Raw genomic sequence first — 20,271 nt, 5'->3', positions numbered from 1 at the left:
ACATATCAGTCCTTTATATGGAAAAAAATCCAGAAATGTTTTCCTCAAAAAACATGATTTCTATATGACTGAACAAAGAAAGACATGAACATTTTGGATGACAAGGGGGTGAGTACATTGTCTGTACATTTTTGCTCTGGAAGTGGACTTCTCCTTTAATCTCACAAAATCGTTAGATAAACAGACAATTACCTTTTTTATTTTTTCATTTAGTGGCAGGGGGAAAAAACAGAACTGTAAGATGTAAACTCAAAATTCTGAGCATAATTCTGACTTTTTCCTTAGAATTGCAAGAAAACAAAATCCGAATTGTAAGATAAAAAGTCGCAATTACCTTGTATTTCTTGGTGAAAATGGGCTTCCATAACATTCTGCAATCTAAATACACATCGACCCTGTTCACAACCAATAAATCAATTACCACGAATCATATTATTTTAAAATTGATTGTACCTATGGGCTGCAAAAAAAAAAAAAAAACTGCCAGATTAGTCAAAACAGGACCCTGTTTTACCTAAAGAACCCTGTTTGCAGTTTTAGGTGCTTAAACATGGTTAGTGTGCAATATAGGCTTTTATGTTAGCGTTACACAACCCTCCTCTGTTCTCCCAAAGTGTCTGAGCCCTTTTTTGGTTGGGTATATGAATTTCCCTCCATGTTTACCGTATCGCAAATAAAATCTGTGACCTTCTTTTTTCCATCGGCACCTCTTCCTTCATCTCTCATCTTCATCCCTTGGCCCGTGTAGAAACAGTACTCTGTGTGTATGAAGACTGAGGTAACGTAACCTGGCGCTATCCCAGCATCCCCAGCACGGACTCGCCGACACCCAGGAAGTACACACCCTGAGCGATGCCGAAGAGCGGAGCGATGACCAAAGCTCGACACGTCGCTCCTTTAAGAAACGCAGATGGTCCTTCTCGTTTTAAAATACGTCTATGGAAAAAAAAAAATACCATGATACGATTATGGAAATTGTTTAGTATCACACAATAAGAAGCCAATACATGCAAATATAAAGCTTACTGTGCACAGTCAATGATGCCTCTGTAAGAATCCTCTCCTTCCCCCTTCTGTAAGGTCTGTAAGCGAGTCTTTATAACTGAAAATGACAAATATTGATAAATACATATACATTAAAATCTGTCATCACTTACTTGAAGTTATTCCAAACCTGTATGAGCTAAGGTCTTACCTTAGCTTTGTAAAATTATGCTACATAAAACATATCTGCACGAAAGAAAAACAAAAAAAAAAAAAAAACGCAAACTCACTTTCTGACAGCAGGTGGCGCTTATGAAATAGCTAAAATATAGCGTTTTGTTTTACAGCTGTGAACAGAGCAGATCAGCGCTTTTAACTGCATTATATTAAAGTAAGATGAAAAAAATACCATCTAAACTTTATTGAAGACAGTCAGTTTCCCTCAGAGATACATTTAATACACCAATGCAATCGTGAACAGTGATCTTATGGTGATTTGACGCGTCATATTGGTGGCACCCTGGTGAAAAAAAACAGCATATGCTGGTAGGTATGTTTTGATGCTGGTTGAGGTTGGTCCTTTGCTGGTTTATGCTGGTCATGTTGCTGGTCAAGGACCAGCATAAACCAGCAAAGGACCAGCTTAAACCAACATCAAAACATACCTAACCAGCATCCCAGCATCAAAACATACCTACCAGCATATGCTGTTTTTTCCACCAGGGCAGTGAATGTAAACAATGCCACTGAACCTAACAAGACTGGCATTTAGCTGATTATTGCTGCTGAAAATTAGCAATTACTGTCATGTTTTGGGCTGTACTAATTGGTCGGACCGGGAAAAACATTTGGAGTACTATAGACTATACCCAAAAGTTATACCAAATCAAGAAAAAGAGTGCAAAAAACTGACTGAGGAACTAAAGGCATTTGTGGTTGGCCAAACTAAACCAGGATTTCCGGGGCAAGAATCTTGACAACATTTGTGTTTGTTAGCCTAATATCTTTAATTAAAATTGCTTGTACGTATCTTTACCGCCTATTAACTTTAGTTTTCCTGCTAAAAAAAACAGTTAACCCAGCCTAAGCTGGTTGGCTGGTTTTAACTGGTCATCCAGGCTGGTCTTAGCTGGTCAACAGGCTGGTTTTAGAGGGGTTTTGGCCACTTACAGGCTGGTCTTAGCTGGTCAGGCTGGGAGACCAGCTGGAACGACCAGCTAAAACCAGCTACTTCCAGCTTAAACCAGTTAAAACCAGCCAACCAGCCTAGGCTAGTTTTAGCTGTTTTTTCAGCAGGGTTGTCAAAATACTGCAAATATTGTGCCCTTTCCTGCTTACTAGGTCCTTCTCTATATGCTTTCGGCAGTTTCCACACGTTTATTCCGTGGCATAATTTGGCAGAACAGCATATTCAGTAATACATTAACCAAGCAATTCATGCTGTTGTTTACATCGGAGTATTGTCAATATGGCCGTGCATCCAGGTAACTGACCAAAACGTGATGTAAGTGCAAACTCTCTATTTTCTCCTCTTTGCATTAGTCTTCAGCATCTCTGGTTTCTGTTAAAGGCCGTCGACAGTAGGTTTATTTGCCCAGTTAAAGAATTAGTTAATAGTTATTAGTCAGAAGTGTATGCAGATAACAGGGATCTCCTCTCAATTCATGACGCTGGCTGCGTCCGAAAGCCTAGTCAGCTGACTTGCTGCCTCGCTGCCTTATCAGGCAGTGACTTCGAAGGCTGTGAAGGCAACTCTAGAAACAGTTTCGGACAGACTTCAGAGGCAGCAGAACGTGACGCCGTTGCTAGGTTACCTAACGGTTAAGTTGTAGATTTTGTAGAAAAAAACGATCTTATACAGATCTTATTAAAAGCACTGATGCAAGTAATATTGCAGTAATATTGCATAACAGGTCATTGTTATTAGTGGCTGTTTCGTTATTATTGGTAGTATATTGTAAATATTATTCTTATTTACTACTCATTTGAACCCTTTTAACATTTGGAAAAGTTTTTTAAATGCTAGTTAAACATTAGTGTCTGTGCCTGTGCTGTAACATACTGTGCTCCACTTTAAAATTTAGGACTAATTAGGTGTTGAAAAACTGGGTGATAGGTTTTCTCTGAGTCTATTTGTGACCTCTAAACAATGTAATGTTGCAGGCAGTACTGCCAAATCTTCAAATAGAGACAGTGAAGTGGCTGCCAGTATTTCCATTGTCCAAATAATCCTTCTGTACCCTTCGCTGATGTTTTAGGGAACAAAGATTGTCTCTCTGACAATACACAAGCTATAAACAAAATGCTTTCTGAATAGAACTTAAAAGCAAACTTTGCACGTTCTTCAAAGCAAATGAAATGTTTCAGTCTACACATCACAGCAGGAGTGTATCACAGCACATGGGCTTCACTAATTAATCACTCAGAAACAAAAGACTCATTCTGTGCCTTTATGAAATCCTGGGACTGACCTAGTTAAGGAAAAGTGTAAAAATGTAACCATAATTCAAAACAAAAAAGCTGATTAGTGTTAATTATTTGTGCTCACATTTCTGAAAGATCCTTTTAAGTGATTATTTTTATAAATTTTTAAAGAGTACTTGCACAAATGACTAGAAGTACAAAAAATGAATGTATATGTATAAGTAACTTTTTGTGGATACATGTTTTTTTTTACTTTAATTTAATTTTTTAAACTTCGACAGATACAAAAAGCTGTCATTGTAAATATATTTACAAAAATTGACAACTTTAGCATTTTTTATTACATCTATTTATTAAATTTATTACATCTGTTCTGCAAGACGTAGTTAAGTAAAAAAAACACCCTAAAATTGAAAAGCTGAAATAAAATAAATATTAATCTATTAATATAAAATACATATATAAATAACAAATATTAGCTGAAAAATGTGAACAAAAAAAATAAAATAAATCATAAAAATTAAAGTTAAAGTACAAAATAAAATTCAGTTATAAAAAGAATAAAAAATATAAATATAAAATTAATAAAAATGACAAAAGTACGTAACAAATTGCTTTAAGTTAAATTGAAAACTGAAAATATAAAAATAAAAATTCAAAATATTTACAAACAGAATATTATATAAAATACATATAATAGCTTATTAAATGCAATTGTCACTTTGTTTTTCTTGGTATTACTAGCTACTAATGATACATATTTAAAAAAATAATTAGATATATGTAATATATGTAAATATTAAAATATATTACATAATTATATTTATTCAATATATTAAAATATAAGTGACATGACAACAAATTAAAATGTTAAACATTAAATAAAATATTATAAAATATATATATATATATATATCTTTCTATCTATCTATCTTTTGTTCAGTCATCTATTAACCATAGAAAACCTATAACAACTGACTATCAACACCCAACAGTTTCTCAGCAGCCCAGTAGTAGTGATGAAACAGGATTAGCACTAATTTTTACTCTGACTAACTAAATGGAACATTTATCTGCATACATTTCTAAAGGAGAGAGAGCAAACTGTGTTCCTCTACTCCTCTCTTGCCTGCATCTCACCGTCCAGTGGAGTGACGGCTACTGCCGCCACTGAACCGGCCATGCAGCCAGCCACGAAAGACTGCAGGAAGGGGGCCCGCTCCTGGGGGTTGCTATGGCGATCCTCAGTGCGGCCCACAGCGTTGAGGTTGGCGAACAGTGGGAAGTAGATCATGGAGAATGGGACATCCCTGCACAGAAAACAGACATAGAGCACAATGTAGACATAGCTGCAGGACGTTATTGATGACTCGTGATTGATCTCTCAGTCTGATTAGTTTTAATCCGTCAATGTAAAACGTGAAAGTGTGATTGTAGAAATATGATTTAGCCTGTACAGGCCACTGATGAGAGAGACAACAGATCGAGATTGAGTTCTCATTAGAATTCCAATAAGAAGAGAATTCTGCCTACGGTTAATTAGAAGCTATGAATAACCAATCAGAAGTGACAGCTGGCAGGTTACATCAGTTCAGCTGGGATTACATCACAGACTGCAGGGAGCCTGCGGGGGAGGGGCTGTTCAGATAGGTGAGTGGGTTTATTTGCATGGGAGGTGTTAAAGGTGAAAGGTCACGTGACATATAGCCATCCTTTTGTAACAAAACAGTGCGTGTTTGCTGAGAGAGCAATCACTTAAGTTAGTTAAGACAGCACGTCACTGAAGATTTGCTAAAGATCTGGATGTTGATTTGTTAGCATAGCTTAGTTGTTTGACTTAAAGGAGTAGTTCACTTCCAGAACAAAAATGTACAGATAATGTACTCACCCCCTTGTCATCCAATATGTTTGCGTCTTTCTTTTTCAGTCGTAAAGAAATTATGTTTTTTGAAAAAAAAAGATTTTAGGATTTTTCTCCATATAATGGATATCTATGGTGCCCCGACTTTAAACTTCCAAAATGCAGTTTAAATGCAGCTTCAAAGTGCTCTAAATGATCCTAGCTGAGGAAGAAGTGTCTCATCTAACGAAACCCACTCAAGACCCACGTAAAAATCCCTGGCCGAATTACCTACTGTTTTTTGATAAACACCAAGGTTGTGTGGTATTTTAATTGCCGTCCGAATCCACATCTCTGAGTTTACGAGAAGAAATAGATAAAAAAAGAACAATACTTAATAACTACTTCACCACAGCGAGTGGGAGAAGAAAGAGAAGAAAAGCATGTAAACATTCAAAATGGGTCTTTATTATGGCAGCAGCAGTAGGGGTGTAACGGTGAGGAAATTTTAATGGTATTGCCTAGGGTGTATTTGGGGGGAGGTTCGTTAGAGTTTCTCCTCTTTTCCACACTTTTCTTCACTTTTAAATAGCTTGTAAATGCCCATGCGCATTTTACTTTCACTTTCAAATTAGCGTCATTTTGGTGTCAATTGATTGGATGTACGACAACAAAACAGTATGACAAACTCAACAAATAATATTTATTTTTAAAAAAACAAATAAAAATATAGGCATAGATATATAACTATATCGCCTATAAATATATATAACTATAGCGTGTCTATTTTCCTATTTTTAAACAGGAGATTTAAATAATCAAATAATAAATCCGATTGTATATTATAAAATATGCTTGGAATAATCAGAATACATTTTACTTAATAAGAAGTATTTTTTAAAACATTTTACACGATAATAAGAATACATTTGTAAATAAAATTCATTTTATTAATAGCAGACAATCACGTGACTTGGCCCCTTCTCCACTGTGAATAAATCACCATCCAAATCCATGAGTTTTATCACTGAGGTGATATTTAAATTTATTTTTATAGACGTCCATATGAGAAACAGTTACTGTCCGAATAGGGCTTTGGTCTAGCTCTGTGTGAACTTGTCTAGCTCTGTGTATTCCAGTTCAAGAACATTAAGGTATGTCAAAAAACTCCCATCTCATTTTCTCCTCCAACTTCAAATCGCCCTACATCGCTGTTTTACCTTTTTTTGTAAAGGGCGTTTGATCTTCTTTGCATGTTCACTTTGTAAACACTGGGTCGGTACTTTCGCAGCGATGTAGTTGGAGGAGTAAATGAGATGGGTGTTTTTCAACATACCCTAACTGTCATAAACAGGAATACACAGTTCACAAGCATTTATGGTTAAAAAGTATATAAATTGTATGTTTTTTTAGAAAATAACCAATCATTTCGCTAGATAAGACCCTTCTTCCTCAGCTGGGATCATTTAGTAAAATGTTTTTCTCAAAAAACAATTTCTTTATGACTGAAGAAAGAAAGACATGAACATCTTGGATGACAAGCAGGTGAGTACATTATCTGTAAATGTTTGTTCTGGAAGTGAACTACTCATTTAAAGAGATAGTTCACCCAAAAATAAAAATTACCCCATGACTTACTCATCCTCAAGCCATTCTAGGTGTATATGACTTTCTTCTTTCAGACAAATACAATCAGAGTTATATTAATAAATATCCTGGCTCTGTAAAGCTTTATAATGGCAGCGAATGGCTGCTGAGATTTTGAAGTCCAATAAAGTGCATCCATTCAACATAAAAAGTGCTCCACACAGCTCTGGAAGGTTAATAAAGGCAAGTCAATGCACCTGTGTAAGAAAAATATCCATATATAAAACTTTATAAACTAGAATCTCTAGCTTCTGACAAATGTTGTACGTCGTTCACGAGAGAATGGCATTGTGTAAGCTCAACTGAGAATATGCTAGTCTCGCGAGAACCAAGTTTTGTTTACAGCAAAGGAAACCATTCCCCCCTTCCTTTTTATTATGGATGGATGCACTTTATTAGACTTCAAAATCTAGGCACCCATTTACTGCCATTACAAAGCCTGGAAGTGCCAGAACATTTTTTAATATATCTCCGATTGTATTAGTCCAAAAGAAGAAAGTCATACACACCTGGGATGGCTTGAGGGAAAGTAAATCATGGGGTAATTTTCATTTTTGGGTGAACTATCCCTTTAAAGGTACATTAAGTACATTCAAATTTTGTCATTATATATAATGATGGCAAAGGTTTACCTCATCAGTGTAGCACCTGCACCTTTATAAAGTCCCCTGAGGCCTCGGGTCTGAAGTAGCTCTAGGGTAATACGAGTCGCTGAGCGTCGAGGAGGGGCGTTGGTGCTTGGTTGTGCTGCCTGTGAGGCAACCAGTGAAGGTGTTGGACCAGCGGTAGAGGCAGAGGCAGCGACAGTCCGCTGAGCAGCTTGTAAAGACAAAAGTGTAGAGGTTACAACTCATATCTTCAGTATCATGTTTATATTTTATCTTGTAGTGTAATAAAATTGGAACTGCTGTTTTGTGGACACCATTCTACTCAAACGGCTTATTTCTAGCTAACCTTTGTACTTAGTAAGGCATCCTAAGATAGAGACCTACATACCTTGGACGACACTCATGGGGGCATAATAAACACTTACCCAACCTTCCAGCATCCTGCAGTTGTATTTTTAGCATTTCCATGGGGGTGGTGACTACCACCTGACAGGTTCCGGCTCCACAGCCCGCAAGGATTTCCCCCCACAGAGGTAATTTTCTGTGTGCGACAGATACAATGACAGATGGGGAAGATGAGATAATGATCTTCATTGCATTTACCAAAGAAATAATTGCCTAGATTAGTCAGCTGGTGACCTACATGCCTCTGTGGAATAGCTTACAAATAATGTTTAAGGTCTTTGTTAAGAGCCATTATTAAAACTCTGACAGAGTTGCCTCCATTGTTTTCCGAACATCCTTACTGAATCCACAGACTGTACTGTGTATCCGATTCTTTTTAGTGAAGCAGAAACATACAGCACAACCAGAGCAGTCCAATTCTTGAACATATGACTCTAATGAGATGATTCTTTTTAGTGAATCAAAAAAAATATAGCATAACCAGAGCGGTCCAGTTCCTAAAAAAATGACTTTAATGTGCTGATTCTTTTTAGTGAATAAGAAACATACAGTGCAACCACACCAGTCAGATTCCTGAACATATGACTCTAATGAGATGATTCATTTTAATGAATCAAAAACATACAGTGCAACCAGAGCGGTCCAATTCCTGAACATATGACTCTATGGATCCGATTCTTTTTAGTGAATCAGAAGCATACAGCATAACCACAGCAGTTCAATTCTTGACCTATGACCCTATGGATCCGATTTTTTTAGTGAATTAGAAGCATACAACACAACCAAAGTGGTCTGATTCCTGAACACATGACTATAGTGTGCCGATTCTTTTTAATGAATCAGAAATATACAACACAACCAGAGCGACTCTTGTGTGCCAATTCTTTTTAGTGAATCAAAAATATACAGTGCAACCAGAGCAGTCCGATTCCTGAACATATGACTTTATGGATCCGATTCTTTTTTTTGGGCCATTTTTCCATTTTTCTTTGAAAGGACAGTAGAGATGAGACAGGAAGTAAGTGGGAGCGAGAGAAGCGGGGGTGGGACCGGGAAAGGTCCACGAGGCGGATTCGATCTTGGGACGCCCGAGGAACAACTGCATCATATGTTGATGCACCACTCACAAGGCTATTGGCTCCAACCGATTCTTTTTAGTGAATCAGAAACATACAGCACAACCAATTCTTGAACATATAACTCTAATGAGATGATTCTTTTTAGTGAATCAAAAAAAAAAAAAAAAAAAAAAAAAAAAAAAAAAGTATAAAAACGGTCTGATTCCTAAAAAAATGACTCTAGTGTGCTGATTCTTTTTAGTGAATCAAAAACATACAGCACAACCAGAACGGTCTGAATCCTGAACTTATGATTCTAATGAGCCGATTCTTTTTAGTGCATCAAAAACATACAGCGCAACCAGAATGGTCTGATTCCTAAACAGTGACTTGTGACTAATGTGACTAATGAGCTGATTCGTTTTCGGCAATCAGAAACATACAGCGCAACCACAGCATGCCCAATTCCCTAACATAAGACTCTAGTGTGCCGATTCTTTTTAGTGAATCAAAAACATACAGCGCAACCACAGCAGTCCTATTCCTGAAAAAAATGACTCTAGTGTGCTGATTCTTTTTAGTGAATCAAAAACATACAGTGCAGCCAGAGCAGTCCGATTCCGGAACATATGACTCTATAGATCCGATTCTTTTAAGTGAATCAGAGACATACAGCGCAACCAGATTGGTCCGATTCCTGAGCCGATTCATTTTAATGAAACAAAAACATAATGAAGCACAACCTAGAGTGATCCAATTCCTGAACAAATGACTCTGGTGTGCGGATTCATTTTAGTGAATCAAAAACATAGCGCAACCAGAGTGGTCTGATTCCTGAACATATGACTCTAATGACCTGATTCTTTTTTAGTAAATCAGAAACATACAGCACAATCAGAGCGGTCTGATTCCTGAATCAGAAAGTCCAAAATATCTCATTTTGTGTTCTATAGTAAAATGAAAGTCATACAAGTACAACATGAAAGTAAGTAAATGTTGACAGAATGTTCATTTTTAGGTGTATTAGTCTTTTGATTCCAATGTGCTCGTTCTTTTCAGTGAATCAGAAACATACATCACAACCAGAGCAGTCGAATAAAGTAGTAAATTACACACATACTGCTTTCAGCTAACTGAGAGATTTAAATCAGCATCACTTTTTTGGACAAATATCAGATGTGGGAGTATTGCAGAAACCAGCTGAATGAAATTTTCCAATTCTGCTAGTGCTGCAGAATTTTTATTTATATTTAAACTGTACATACTTGCTTTTATAAATGGTTAAAAAGTGGTGGTTACCCATCTTTGGAGAGCTTTTGTCTGAACACATCATTGGCAGCCAGTTTAATGGCTTTCTCTGGTGTGACCAATGTGAGATTCACAGCTGCACCTGAGAGAAACACCAGAAAATGAAATTCAGAGAATATAAACGACAGCAACACATGCCAGAACCTGTGAACAATTAAAACTATTAATATTTCAAATAACACGTCCTTAATAACACCAGGAATGTGGAATAATGTGGTAGATTAAATTTTCATTTTAAGTTCATACCTCGATACATGCCAAAGTAGCCCTCCATTTTGATCGTCTTTGCCAAACAGTCCAGCCTTCATATGAAGACAGAAAGTATTAATATGATTAATTAAATACTCCTTGTTGTGAAATATGCTAATCGAAATATAACAAAATCACAATCCATTATAACATACCCCCAATAAATGCATTGTATTTCAGGTTGTATTCCTTAATAATGTTTGGCAACAACCAGAATAAATCTCTTAAACACCGAAACCGAATGAACAGCCAAATTAGACATTCACAAAGAATTCTTTATGGAGTGAGTAATGTGCGGAAGAAAGAAAGAGCTTAAAAAATAGCAGCCTGTCTCTTGCCCACAAACCACTTGGGTATGCGCTTGTTACATAAGAGTACAAAGAAGAAAAGAGCCCCTTACGCACCATCACTACAAAGAGCACTTCTCTTTATCTCAATGCTATCACACATGCATAAAGATATCTACTTAAAAAGGGATGAAAAACATTTGGGAGTGTGAACAGATCAAAGATGCAAAAGCATGCGACTCAAGTTGTTTTGCATCTCATCATTCAGTAAAACCTAGACAAAGTCCTCCACCCAGAGTAAATCACTAACACATGCTGCCTTTGTGTTTCACTTTATCTGTGTGAAACCATAAGCAGTTGTTTTTTAGATGCAGAAATGTGCACAAAAACAAACACACACAGGGGCTTCACAGCGAAGAACTATTTTAGGTTCCTTAAATAGCCTTTCAGTGATCACTAAAAGAACCTTTTTTTCATAACAATTAACAAATCTAAAGAACCTTTTTCCACTATAAAGCACTTTTTGTGTATTAAAAAGGTTCTATAGATTCCAATTAAAGGAGAAGTCCACTTCCAGAACAACAGTTTACAGATAATGTACTCACCCCCTTGTCATCCAAGATGTTTGTGTCTTTCTTTCTTCAGTTGTAAAGAAATTATGTTTTTTGAGGAAAACATTTCAGATTTTTCTCCATATAGTGGACTGATATGGTGCCCCGAGTTTGAACTTCCAAAATGCAGTTTAAATGCGGCTTCAAACAATCCCAAATGCGGTTGTAAACAATCCCAGCCAAGGAAGAAGGGTCTTATCTAGCAAAACGATTGGTTATTTTCATAAAAATAATACAATTTATATACTTTTTAATGCCAAACGCTCGTCTTGTCTTACTCTTCCTGACTCCCATCTCATGTTCTCCCTCAACTTCAAAATCGTCCTATATTGCTGTTTTACCTTTTTTGTTAAGGGTGTTTGATCTTCTTTGCATGTTCACTTTCCAATACTGGGTTGGAACTTCTGCAGCGATGTAGGATGATTTTAAAATGATTTTTGAAGTTGAGGGAGAAAATACGATCAGAGTTTTTCGACATACCCTAACTGTCTTGAACCAGAATACACAGAGTTCAGGGAGAGCAAGACAAGACGAGCGTTTGAGATTAAAAAGTATTTAAATTGTATTTTTTTTAATGAAAATAACTGATCATTTCGCTAGATAAGACCCTTAGTCTGGGGTCTGCATTTTGGAAGTTCAAACTCAGGGCACCATAGCATAGTATGGAAAAAAAATAGATAAGAACCTTCTTCTTCAGCTGGGATCATTGAGTAAAATGTTTTCCTCAAAAAACACAATTTCTTTACATCTGAAGAAAGAAAGACATGAACATCTTGGATGACAAGGGGGTGAGTACATTATCTGTAAATTGTTGTTCTGGAAGTGGACTGCTCCTTTAAGAATCTTTAAAGTGTACCTGTAAAACAATGCAACAGTTATGGGACCTCATGATGTTGAACTCACATTCCACTATAAACACGAGCACCCTGCTGGTTTTGGAGGCGGGTCTTGGCAAGATCAATGGGAAACACGCAGGTAACGCCCACCAGTCCGGCCACGCCCCCGTTAATCAGCTTAGCAGGGAGGCTGCGAACACCAGGAAACAAACACGCACATGCAGGACAAAAACCAGACACAAAAACGTCAATATAACGGCTTAGATGGATCTCAAATGCTTTAGCCGACATGAAAGGAAGTAGAAAATTTACCTCACTTTCTTCTCGGCCATTTTGGCCACACTTTAACTGATTTCCTCCAATTCTTCTCTCTCTTCTGCAAAAGTTTCAGGTTAAACTGTCCACGATCCACCCGGCCAGCCTTCTGGCACGGAGTGCCAACCTTCACACCCTTCCTCTCAGGAAGAACAGTCACTCTTTGGTTCAAACAAATCACCTTAATGATCAATCATTAGTCAAGAGAAATTAGTTTTTAGTATGCAGTATTTAAAACAGACTTTGCATTGGTTTCACAATCACTGACTTTACTTTCTGAATCGTGCTTTTCTAAAGTGCACAAACAGAGAACATCCTCCCTCCTAAAGTCTCTCTAATCTTGCTGCTAATGAGGTTGTGACCTCTTGAATTAACCTAGAGAATAGAGCTAACATGAGGGGCTTACCAACATTATTTCCTGTTCTTCAACACGGCATCAACAACATTTGTAAAAAGATCTAAATATAGGCATCTACACTAGCTTAAACTATTTTTTAGTAACTATTGTTTTTATAGTAACACTTTACAATAAGGTTCATTAGTTAACATGAACTAAGAATCATCATCATCTTGGTTAATGTTATTTAAGCCTTTACAAATGCATTATTAAAATCACAAGATGTTTGTTAACATTAGTTAATGCACTGTGAACTAACATGAACAGTGAATGACTGTTTTCTTTAACTAACATTAACAAAGATTAGTGTAGTAAATGTATTGTTCATTCTTCGTTCATGTTAGTTAATACATTAACTTATGTTGTTAACAAATGACACCTTATTGTAAAGTGTTACCGTTTTAAGTAAATACTTACAATACTAACATCTTGTAAATCAAACTTTTATGACAGTATAGCAGTGTTTTTAGTTTTTTAGAGTAGAAGAATGTAAAGTATTGTAAACATTTTATGAGTAAATGACATAAAATGTCATTTTTCTAGTGAAAATGTACACAAGCATAAGGAAATGTTGGTAACATTTTACAATAAGGTTCATTAGTTAACATCAGTTAACTGCATTAGTTAACATTAACTAAGAATGAACAATACTTCTACAGCATTTATTAATCTTAGTTAATTTTAGTATTTACTAAGTCATTACTATTAACTAACATTAACAAATAGTGTAGTAAATGTATTGTTCATGGTTCGTTCATGTTAGTTAATACATTAACAAATGTTAATAAATGTCACCTTACTGTAAAGTGTCACCAAAATATCTATATCTCCTATTTTTATTTATTTTACTTTATTTTATTTGTTTTTTTATCACTTTAAGTGGTCCTGCAGGTCGACAAATATTATATATATAATATTTTTAAGGTAACACTTTTATAAAAAGCGTCCTGTAGTTAACATGTTAATACATTAACTAACATTAACTAATAATGAGCAGTACATTGGTTAGTATTTATTCTTTTTATTTTTTTCATTATGATGTAAATCTCTGTTAACATTAGATAATAAATAATAATACAACTGTTTGTTGTTAGTTCCTGTTATCTCAGATTCATTAAACTATATCAACATACAACTTTTGATTTAAAAAGTTATAAATGCTTAAGAAGTATTTTAATTGTTAGTTCATGTTAAATATTATAGTTAACAAATGTTAAAAGTTTGGCAATAATTAATAATGTAAATACAATTCAGGACATCTGCGATTGCATAATGACTTTTTAGTATAGCATGCAATATTTCTGCAATAGAAATAGACTTTATATTGATTTCACATCATCGAAGAGAACAATCATAGAAGAGAATTTAGGTTATAATTTGAGGTTTAAAATAGTTTTGGATGAAAGTCATACCACTCAAACCGCTTCAGATGCTGTCAACTACCCAAAATTGCAGGATTTCCTTACACTTTTTTATTGTCACTCTTTTCCCTCACTTGTCTCAAGGTCTCTGTTTCGCAACCTTACTCTTTCCTCCTGTGCGTTTCCATTAACTCTCACCTTATTTGGGGTACCATTTTCATTTTCACCCCTCTATCTCCTTTCCTCTGGCATACTCACATCCTCTCTTTTTCTTTCCCTCTTGCTCTGTCTTTTCTGGAGCCCAGTGGCATTCTGAGCATGCCTTTCTCTTCAGCACTGCTTTCTTTCAACTCTGCTCTATTCATACCCCTTGCACTGCCAAAACACAGACAAGTGAGATCTGGCCCCCCTCCCCATCCTAAAGCGTTCTCCCTCACAAGACTTTCCACGACTACCCCACACAGATCCCCCTTCACGCAAGTCTGCATATTTGACCAATTCACAAGTTAGGAACTCTTGTTTGAGAGGATGATTATCATGTTCTTACCTCTGTCAGTGCATTGACTGGTGTCGGATCAAGCCGTCCACTTCCCCCCTCTGCACGCTGACAATGTGTGCAGCAGCCGTAGTCAGGCACAAGAGATCCGACAGGGGCAGCCGCCACTCAGGGGCCGTTGCACAAACACGAGCATTGTCCCTCCGTGCTTAAGTCCCTCCCTCTTGTGGCGACTCCCAATGACATAGACAGAATGAACAGCTTTGAACTAATGAAACTTGACACACATTCACACATATACACACGACACTAGCATGCACATTGCATTACACAACTTCATCTCAAATTACAAAAAAAGTTTTATTTTAACATTAAAATATTAAAAGCAAATGTAAAAATTACGCTTTTAAAAGCATTAGAAATTTAACATTAAAATAAAGGTCAAAAGTTTACATACACCTTGCAGAATCTGCAGGTCTCATAAATTCTTTGGTTTTTCAGCATTTTTGTGTATTTAAACCTTTTTCAACAATGACTGTATGATTTTGAGGTCCATCTTTTGACACAGAGGACAACTGAGGGACTCATATGCAACTATTACAGAAGGATCAAACGCTCACTGATGCTCCAGAAGGAAACACGATGCATTAAGAGCTGGGGGTGAAAACTTTTGAACAGAATGAAGATGTGTACATTTTTCTTATTTTGCCTAAATATAATACTTTTTTTTTTCATTTAGTACTGCCCTTCAGAAGCTACAGAAGACAAAATAAGTTAAATTTACCCTGATCTTCAAATTCCCTTCTGTAAAAGTTCCTCAGTGTGAAAAGATGGATCTCAAAAATCATACAGTTATTGTTGTAAAGAGTTTAACTCTTATTTTCTCTTGTGGACTATAAATGTCTTTTATGTGAAATATCTTATTCAGGTCAGTACTAAATAGAAAAAATATCATACATTTTGTATAATCCCTCTTATTTTGGGAAAATTATTTACATTTTGCAGATTCTATAAGGCGTATGTAAACTTTTGACCTCAGTTGTGTATTTCATCTATTATCTGCTACATCCACTGGACAACTATGGCTACCAAATGATTACTGATTATCATAATTAAAGAAAGATATTGACAATAGTTTTTGTTCCTATAACAAACAAAAATGCGATAATTCACATAAAATTTTATGATACTGTGTAGCCTAAATTTTTTTTTTTTTTTTTTAATAAATAAAGAATCATATTAATTCACCACAACATTTATTGATCTCCACATATGCTACTGCTTGGAAACAACATTTTCCAGTTATTCATATTACGTTCTTCTAAACAGAAAAATAAAACGTATCTGATGCTGGAACAAATGATAAAATGATACAAATGATTAACAATAACAGGGCTATTTAGACCTTTAGGACTGACGAACGTACAGACGGATAGATAGACAGACAGACAGACAGACAGACAGACAGATAGATAGATAGATAGATAGATAGATAGATAGATAGATAGATAGATAAATAAGTAGATAGATAGATAGATAGATCAACAGTGTGCATTATATCTCGTGTCAACAGAGGGCGCTGGATCCTTATTTTGAACACCATTTGTTATTAACATCATTACAATTAGTCAAAAGGTATTAAAAACTCCTGTCATTCTGCTTATTACAAAAAATAATAATTATAAGGACTTATGTCACTATATATTTATAATCTCTGTGCCAACAGCGCTGTTTAAAAACAACTTTAGCGCATTACAAATTACAGTGCCAATCAACTTTTGTAGGTAGCTAATAAACGACTAAATTGCATTGTCTTGTTTTAATGCGTTCGTACTCTACTACAATTAAGCGTTATGTAACTTATGACAGAAAAAACACTAGTTAAACGCAAAATGTCAAGATGGTTTATTAATATCCTATCTGTCGAAAACATCTTATCTAGATCAATCGCGAAGATTCTCCAATAATAACAACAGAGCAACTTCCCTTTCAATGAAATTCAAATATGTGTGCATTCCCTTTAAATGAACAAACCACTTTAAGAACAGGTAAGACACCAGACAGCAAAAACTGACTAACTGCGATATTTGTTTGATTTCGTATACTAACTCGATCAGGTTAGCTAGTTATTAAAGTGGTTAATATTGTAAAAAACAGATATCTTTAGGTTTAAGTTTGATTTGTGTTGGTATTTTATTTGTTTTGGTGCGCGGAAACCCCTCTCCCGGTGACAGATGGTAGCGCCCAGCCCATCTGTTCTCCTCCTGTGAAATGCGGATTGAAACAGATTGTACGACTCTACGGGTCGCAATGGCTACTGCACCGCAAGGACAACAAGTTTTACTGTTCAGTTAAACAAGTCCTATGTGAGGAACACGCCGGGCGGAATCGTCAAAGCCACACTTTTTAATGTGAGACACTCGTTGGATAACACAAAAATGTCCCAGGGATGTATAACTTCTGTGGAGGAGATCCAGTCTTGGTGGGAAGTCCCCGCCATAGCGCACTTCTGCTCTCTCTTCAGGACGGCGTTCAATTTACCAGACTTTGAAATCGAGGTAAATTATACCTGTACGAGCTTACGCCTCCGTTTGCGTTCTGCCAGGTTCATTAAAACGAAACTAAACGAAACAAACTCAAGTTGGCCATGTTTCCCAGTTACCTGTCTTTCTGTTTGTTACTTTAAACCTTCACGCTGTTAGTGAGTCAAGTCTTTAATAGAGATATTGATAGAATAAAATCAGTTAGCGTTGGTTTATGTAATAACAGAACTAAACCGTCCAGTCAGACGTCTACCCAAAACACTGGACGTGCTGACTGATTTGTTTTTACTTAAAAACCGGATTTTATTAATGACAAAGCTTTTTTTCAGTGGTTAATAATTAGTGTTTGGTGTTGTCTTTGTTTATAAACCGCATACGTTCATTAATGAGTTGGGTTATATAGTAGGTTAGACGTTGAATTTAGCTTGTTCATTCTCGTAAGACCTGTTTTCATTCTTTCATTTTGAGTTTAACGCCGCAAGTGGCGTCGAATAATATTTACTCAAACTTTTTTAGTGACTTGATTAACTGGATCACCTGGGCTTGTTGTATTGCGTTGTTTCAGTTTGGTCTTTGTTATAAACTCAAACCAAGTTCATGATTATTGATTTACAACTTTATTGTTGGATCACAGGCTGCCCTCGACTTGGTCATTGTTCCATACAGTCCGTCTGTTTTGTTTGTGTTATTGATTTGGCCACTTTATAATGACGGCGTAAAATTAGTCTCAAGTTGATCTTCCGATGTGAATCTAAGCCAGAAACATGTAAATAGAGTCGTTTTTACATTGACACTTCGGTTTTTAACATCTCCCCCTTAACTCACATTTGGAAACAACTGTGAATTTGTCACAGGCATCAGTAAACTCGGTCCATCTCGACCCCCACATGTGTGAAACGTGCTGGTCGCTGGCTTTGTTATTGCATGAGGGATTTGAGGTGCTGAAAAGCCGCATGCTGCTTCCCAGAAAAAGTTGGCATGATCAGTTAGGGATTTCATACTGATATTGTCCCGTTTATGGCAGATTATTTTATGATAGATTATTATAAGGGATTTTACTCCATAATCAACAATAAAAACAGTTTATTATAACAATAAATATTACTATTAAATAAATATTTATTCTTGCTTAAGAATAAATTGCTCTAATTAAAAAAAGTTAATTCAAGCAATATTTTTAAATAAGTTACTGTGCCTGTTACTGCTATTTGTCAGAGACAAATGATGCTGTTGATCAGTAGATTAACAAACTAATTAAAATAGCAAATATTTGGAAAAAACAAATTAGAAATCAAGCTAATTATTGTTTTTTTAAATGGGTGATTATGACATAACCTTTTTTTTTTTTTTTTTTTTTTTTTACAACACTGAAGTTCCTTCACACACTACCAGTCAAAGGTTTTTGAACAGTAAGATTTTTAATATTTTTAAAGTCTCTTCTGCTCACCAAGCCTGCGTTTATTTAATCCAGAGTGAGAACAGTACAATTTAGAATATATTTTAAGTTTGTAATTTGAGTTTGAATTTTTAGCATCATTACTCCAGTCACATGATCCTTCAGAAATTATACTAATGTTCTGATTTTCTGCTCAAACAACATTTATTATTATGTTGAAAACAGCTGAATATAATTTTTAGTTATAAGTTCAGAAGAACAGCATTTATCTGAAATATAAATTATTTGTAACATTATAAATGTCTTTATTATCACTAAATAAAGGTATTAATTTCTATAATTTCTTTCCCAAAAAAAGAAATATTTTATTTCAGATAAATGCTGATCTTTGGATCTTTCTATTCATCAACGAATCCTGGAAAAAAAAAAATACTCAACTGTTTTAAATGTTGATAATAATAATAATAATATTAATGATAATAATAATAATAATGTTTCTTAAATGGCAAATCAGAATATTAGAATGATTTCTGAAGTATCATGTGACATTGAAGACTGGAGCAATGATGCTGAAAATGCAGCTTTGGTCACAGGAATAAATTAAAAATTAAAATGTATTAGAATAGAAAACAGTTATTTTAAATGGTAAAAATATTTCAAAATATTACTGCTTTTGCTGTACTTTGGATCAAATAAATGCAGGTTTGGTGAGCAGAAGAGACTTCTTTAAAAAACATTAAAAATCTTACTGTTCAAAAACTTTTGACTGACAGTGTATGCTTACTATGTGCACAGTTTTTGTAATCTTATTTAATGCAGTGATCGCAGATTACAGGCAGCGTGTGTCAATGCAGTGTCAAAGGATTTACATTCGGAGGGTGGGAGTCTGTGTCAGGCGCAAGTCATTGACCGCTTCGCAATTCATCCTTGCATCCTAATTGCATTCAGCGTAGGTGTCCAAGGTCATTCAGCACAAAAGCTCTCAGTCCCACTTCAGTATCCTGGTAACTTTGCAGCCGTGCGTGAATGGGACTGTGAATAATCCAATCGGTTGCTTTAATCTTGTGATTGAGACGTTTTTCAAGTCAACCCTCGCATTGCGCCAGTCTCCTATTATAATCTCAATTGTCCTAATGCTTATTAGTGCTAGAGTGGCTTTTGTCTCTGCTCTACCGCAGAAGAAGAAAATTCGATTGAACGTGTTTTGAAATCGCAAATCCTTTTAGATTTTAAGAACTTTTTGATTTTATGTTGAATTGAACTGTGGTTTTTCTTGTATTCACTTTGCATTGTTGGATTTCTGTTAAACTTTGTCATCTCATTTGCATGAGCCAGTCAGCACAAGTTAATGAGAATGTAATCAAAGCAGATTTACCAGAAACTTGCTCAAAGATGATCCTCGATGTGGTGATGCATCAGCTTAGCAGTCATTTTCATGTACCTCACCTGTTTGTTTTCAGCCGTTGTGGGTCTTATCCAGGGCCATGTCTAAAAAAAGCAGGTGGA

General features: G+C 35.7%; 2 protein-coding genes across 9 annotated transcripts in view; one reads left to right on the top strand and one right to left on the bottom strand.

The window, feature by feature from the left end:
* Nucleotides 1–465: 465 nt before the first annotated feature.
* Nucleotides 466–20,213, bottom strand: slc25a18 (solute carrier family 25 member 18). 5 transcript variants are annotated; one of them, XM_051099930.1, is made up of 11 exons: nucleotides 20,141–20,213; nucleotides 14,878–15,059; nucleotides 12,570–12,753; nucleotides 12,325–12,447; nucleotides 10,521–10,576; nucleotides 10,266–10,356; nucleotides 7,929–8,044; nucleotides 7,528–7,714; nucleotides 4,549–4,718; nucleotides 1,027–1,102; nucleotides 466–936 (listed from the first exon to the last, which is right to left on the bottom strand). In XM_051099930.1, exons 3-11 carry the CDS (start codon nucleotides 12,587–12,589, stop codon nucleotides 795–797), a joined length of 981 nt encoding a protein of 326 aa, XP_050955887.1. In that variant the 5' UTR covers nucleotides 12,590–12,753; nucleotides 14,878–15,059; nucleotides 20,141–20,213; the 3' UTR covers nucleotides 466–794. The 5 variants fall into 5 exon arrangements, with proteins under 5 accessions (XP_050955887.1, XP_050955886.1, XP_050955888.1 ...); XM_051099929.1 differs by having other exon boundaries at nucleotides 12,570–12,733; XM_051099931.1 differs by lacking the exons at nucleotides 14,878–15,059; nucleotides 20,141–20,213 and adding an exon at nucleotides 14,589–14,841.
* Nucleotides 17,116–20,271, top strand: part of LOC127156823 (chromatin remodeling regulator CECR2) — a 35,663-nt gene continuing 32,507 nt past the window's right edge. For all 4 annotated transcript variants that reach the window (XM_051099910.1, XM_051099908.1, XM_051099909.1 and 1 more), the window contains exon 1: nucleotides 17,116–17,384. In XM_051099910.1, the coding sequence (XP_050955867.1) occupies nucleotides 17,265–17,384 (120 nt within the window). In that variant the 5' untranslated portion in view covers nucleotides 17,116–17,264. The remainder of the gene's footprint in view (nucleotides 17,385–20,271) is intronic.

Source organism: Labeo rohita, chromosome 25 (genome assembly GCF_022985175.1).
Source record: "Labeo rohita strain BAU-BD-2019 chromosome 25, IGBB_LRoh.1.0, whole genome shotgun sequence".
NCBI lineage: Eukaryota > Metazoa > Chordata > Actinopteri > Cypriniformes > Cyprinidae > Labeo > Labeo rohita.
This window is presented reverse-complemented; position numbering and strand designations above follow the sequence as displayed.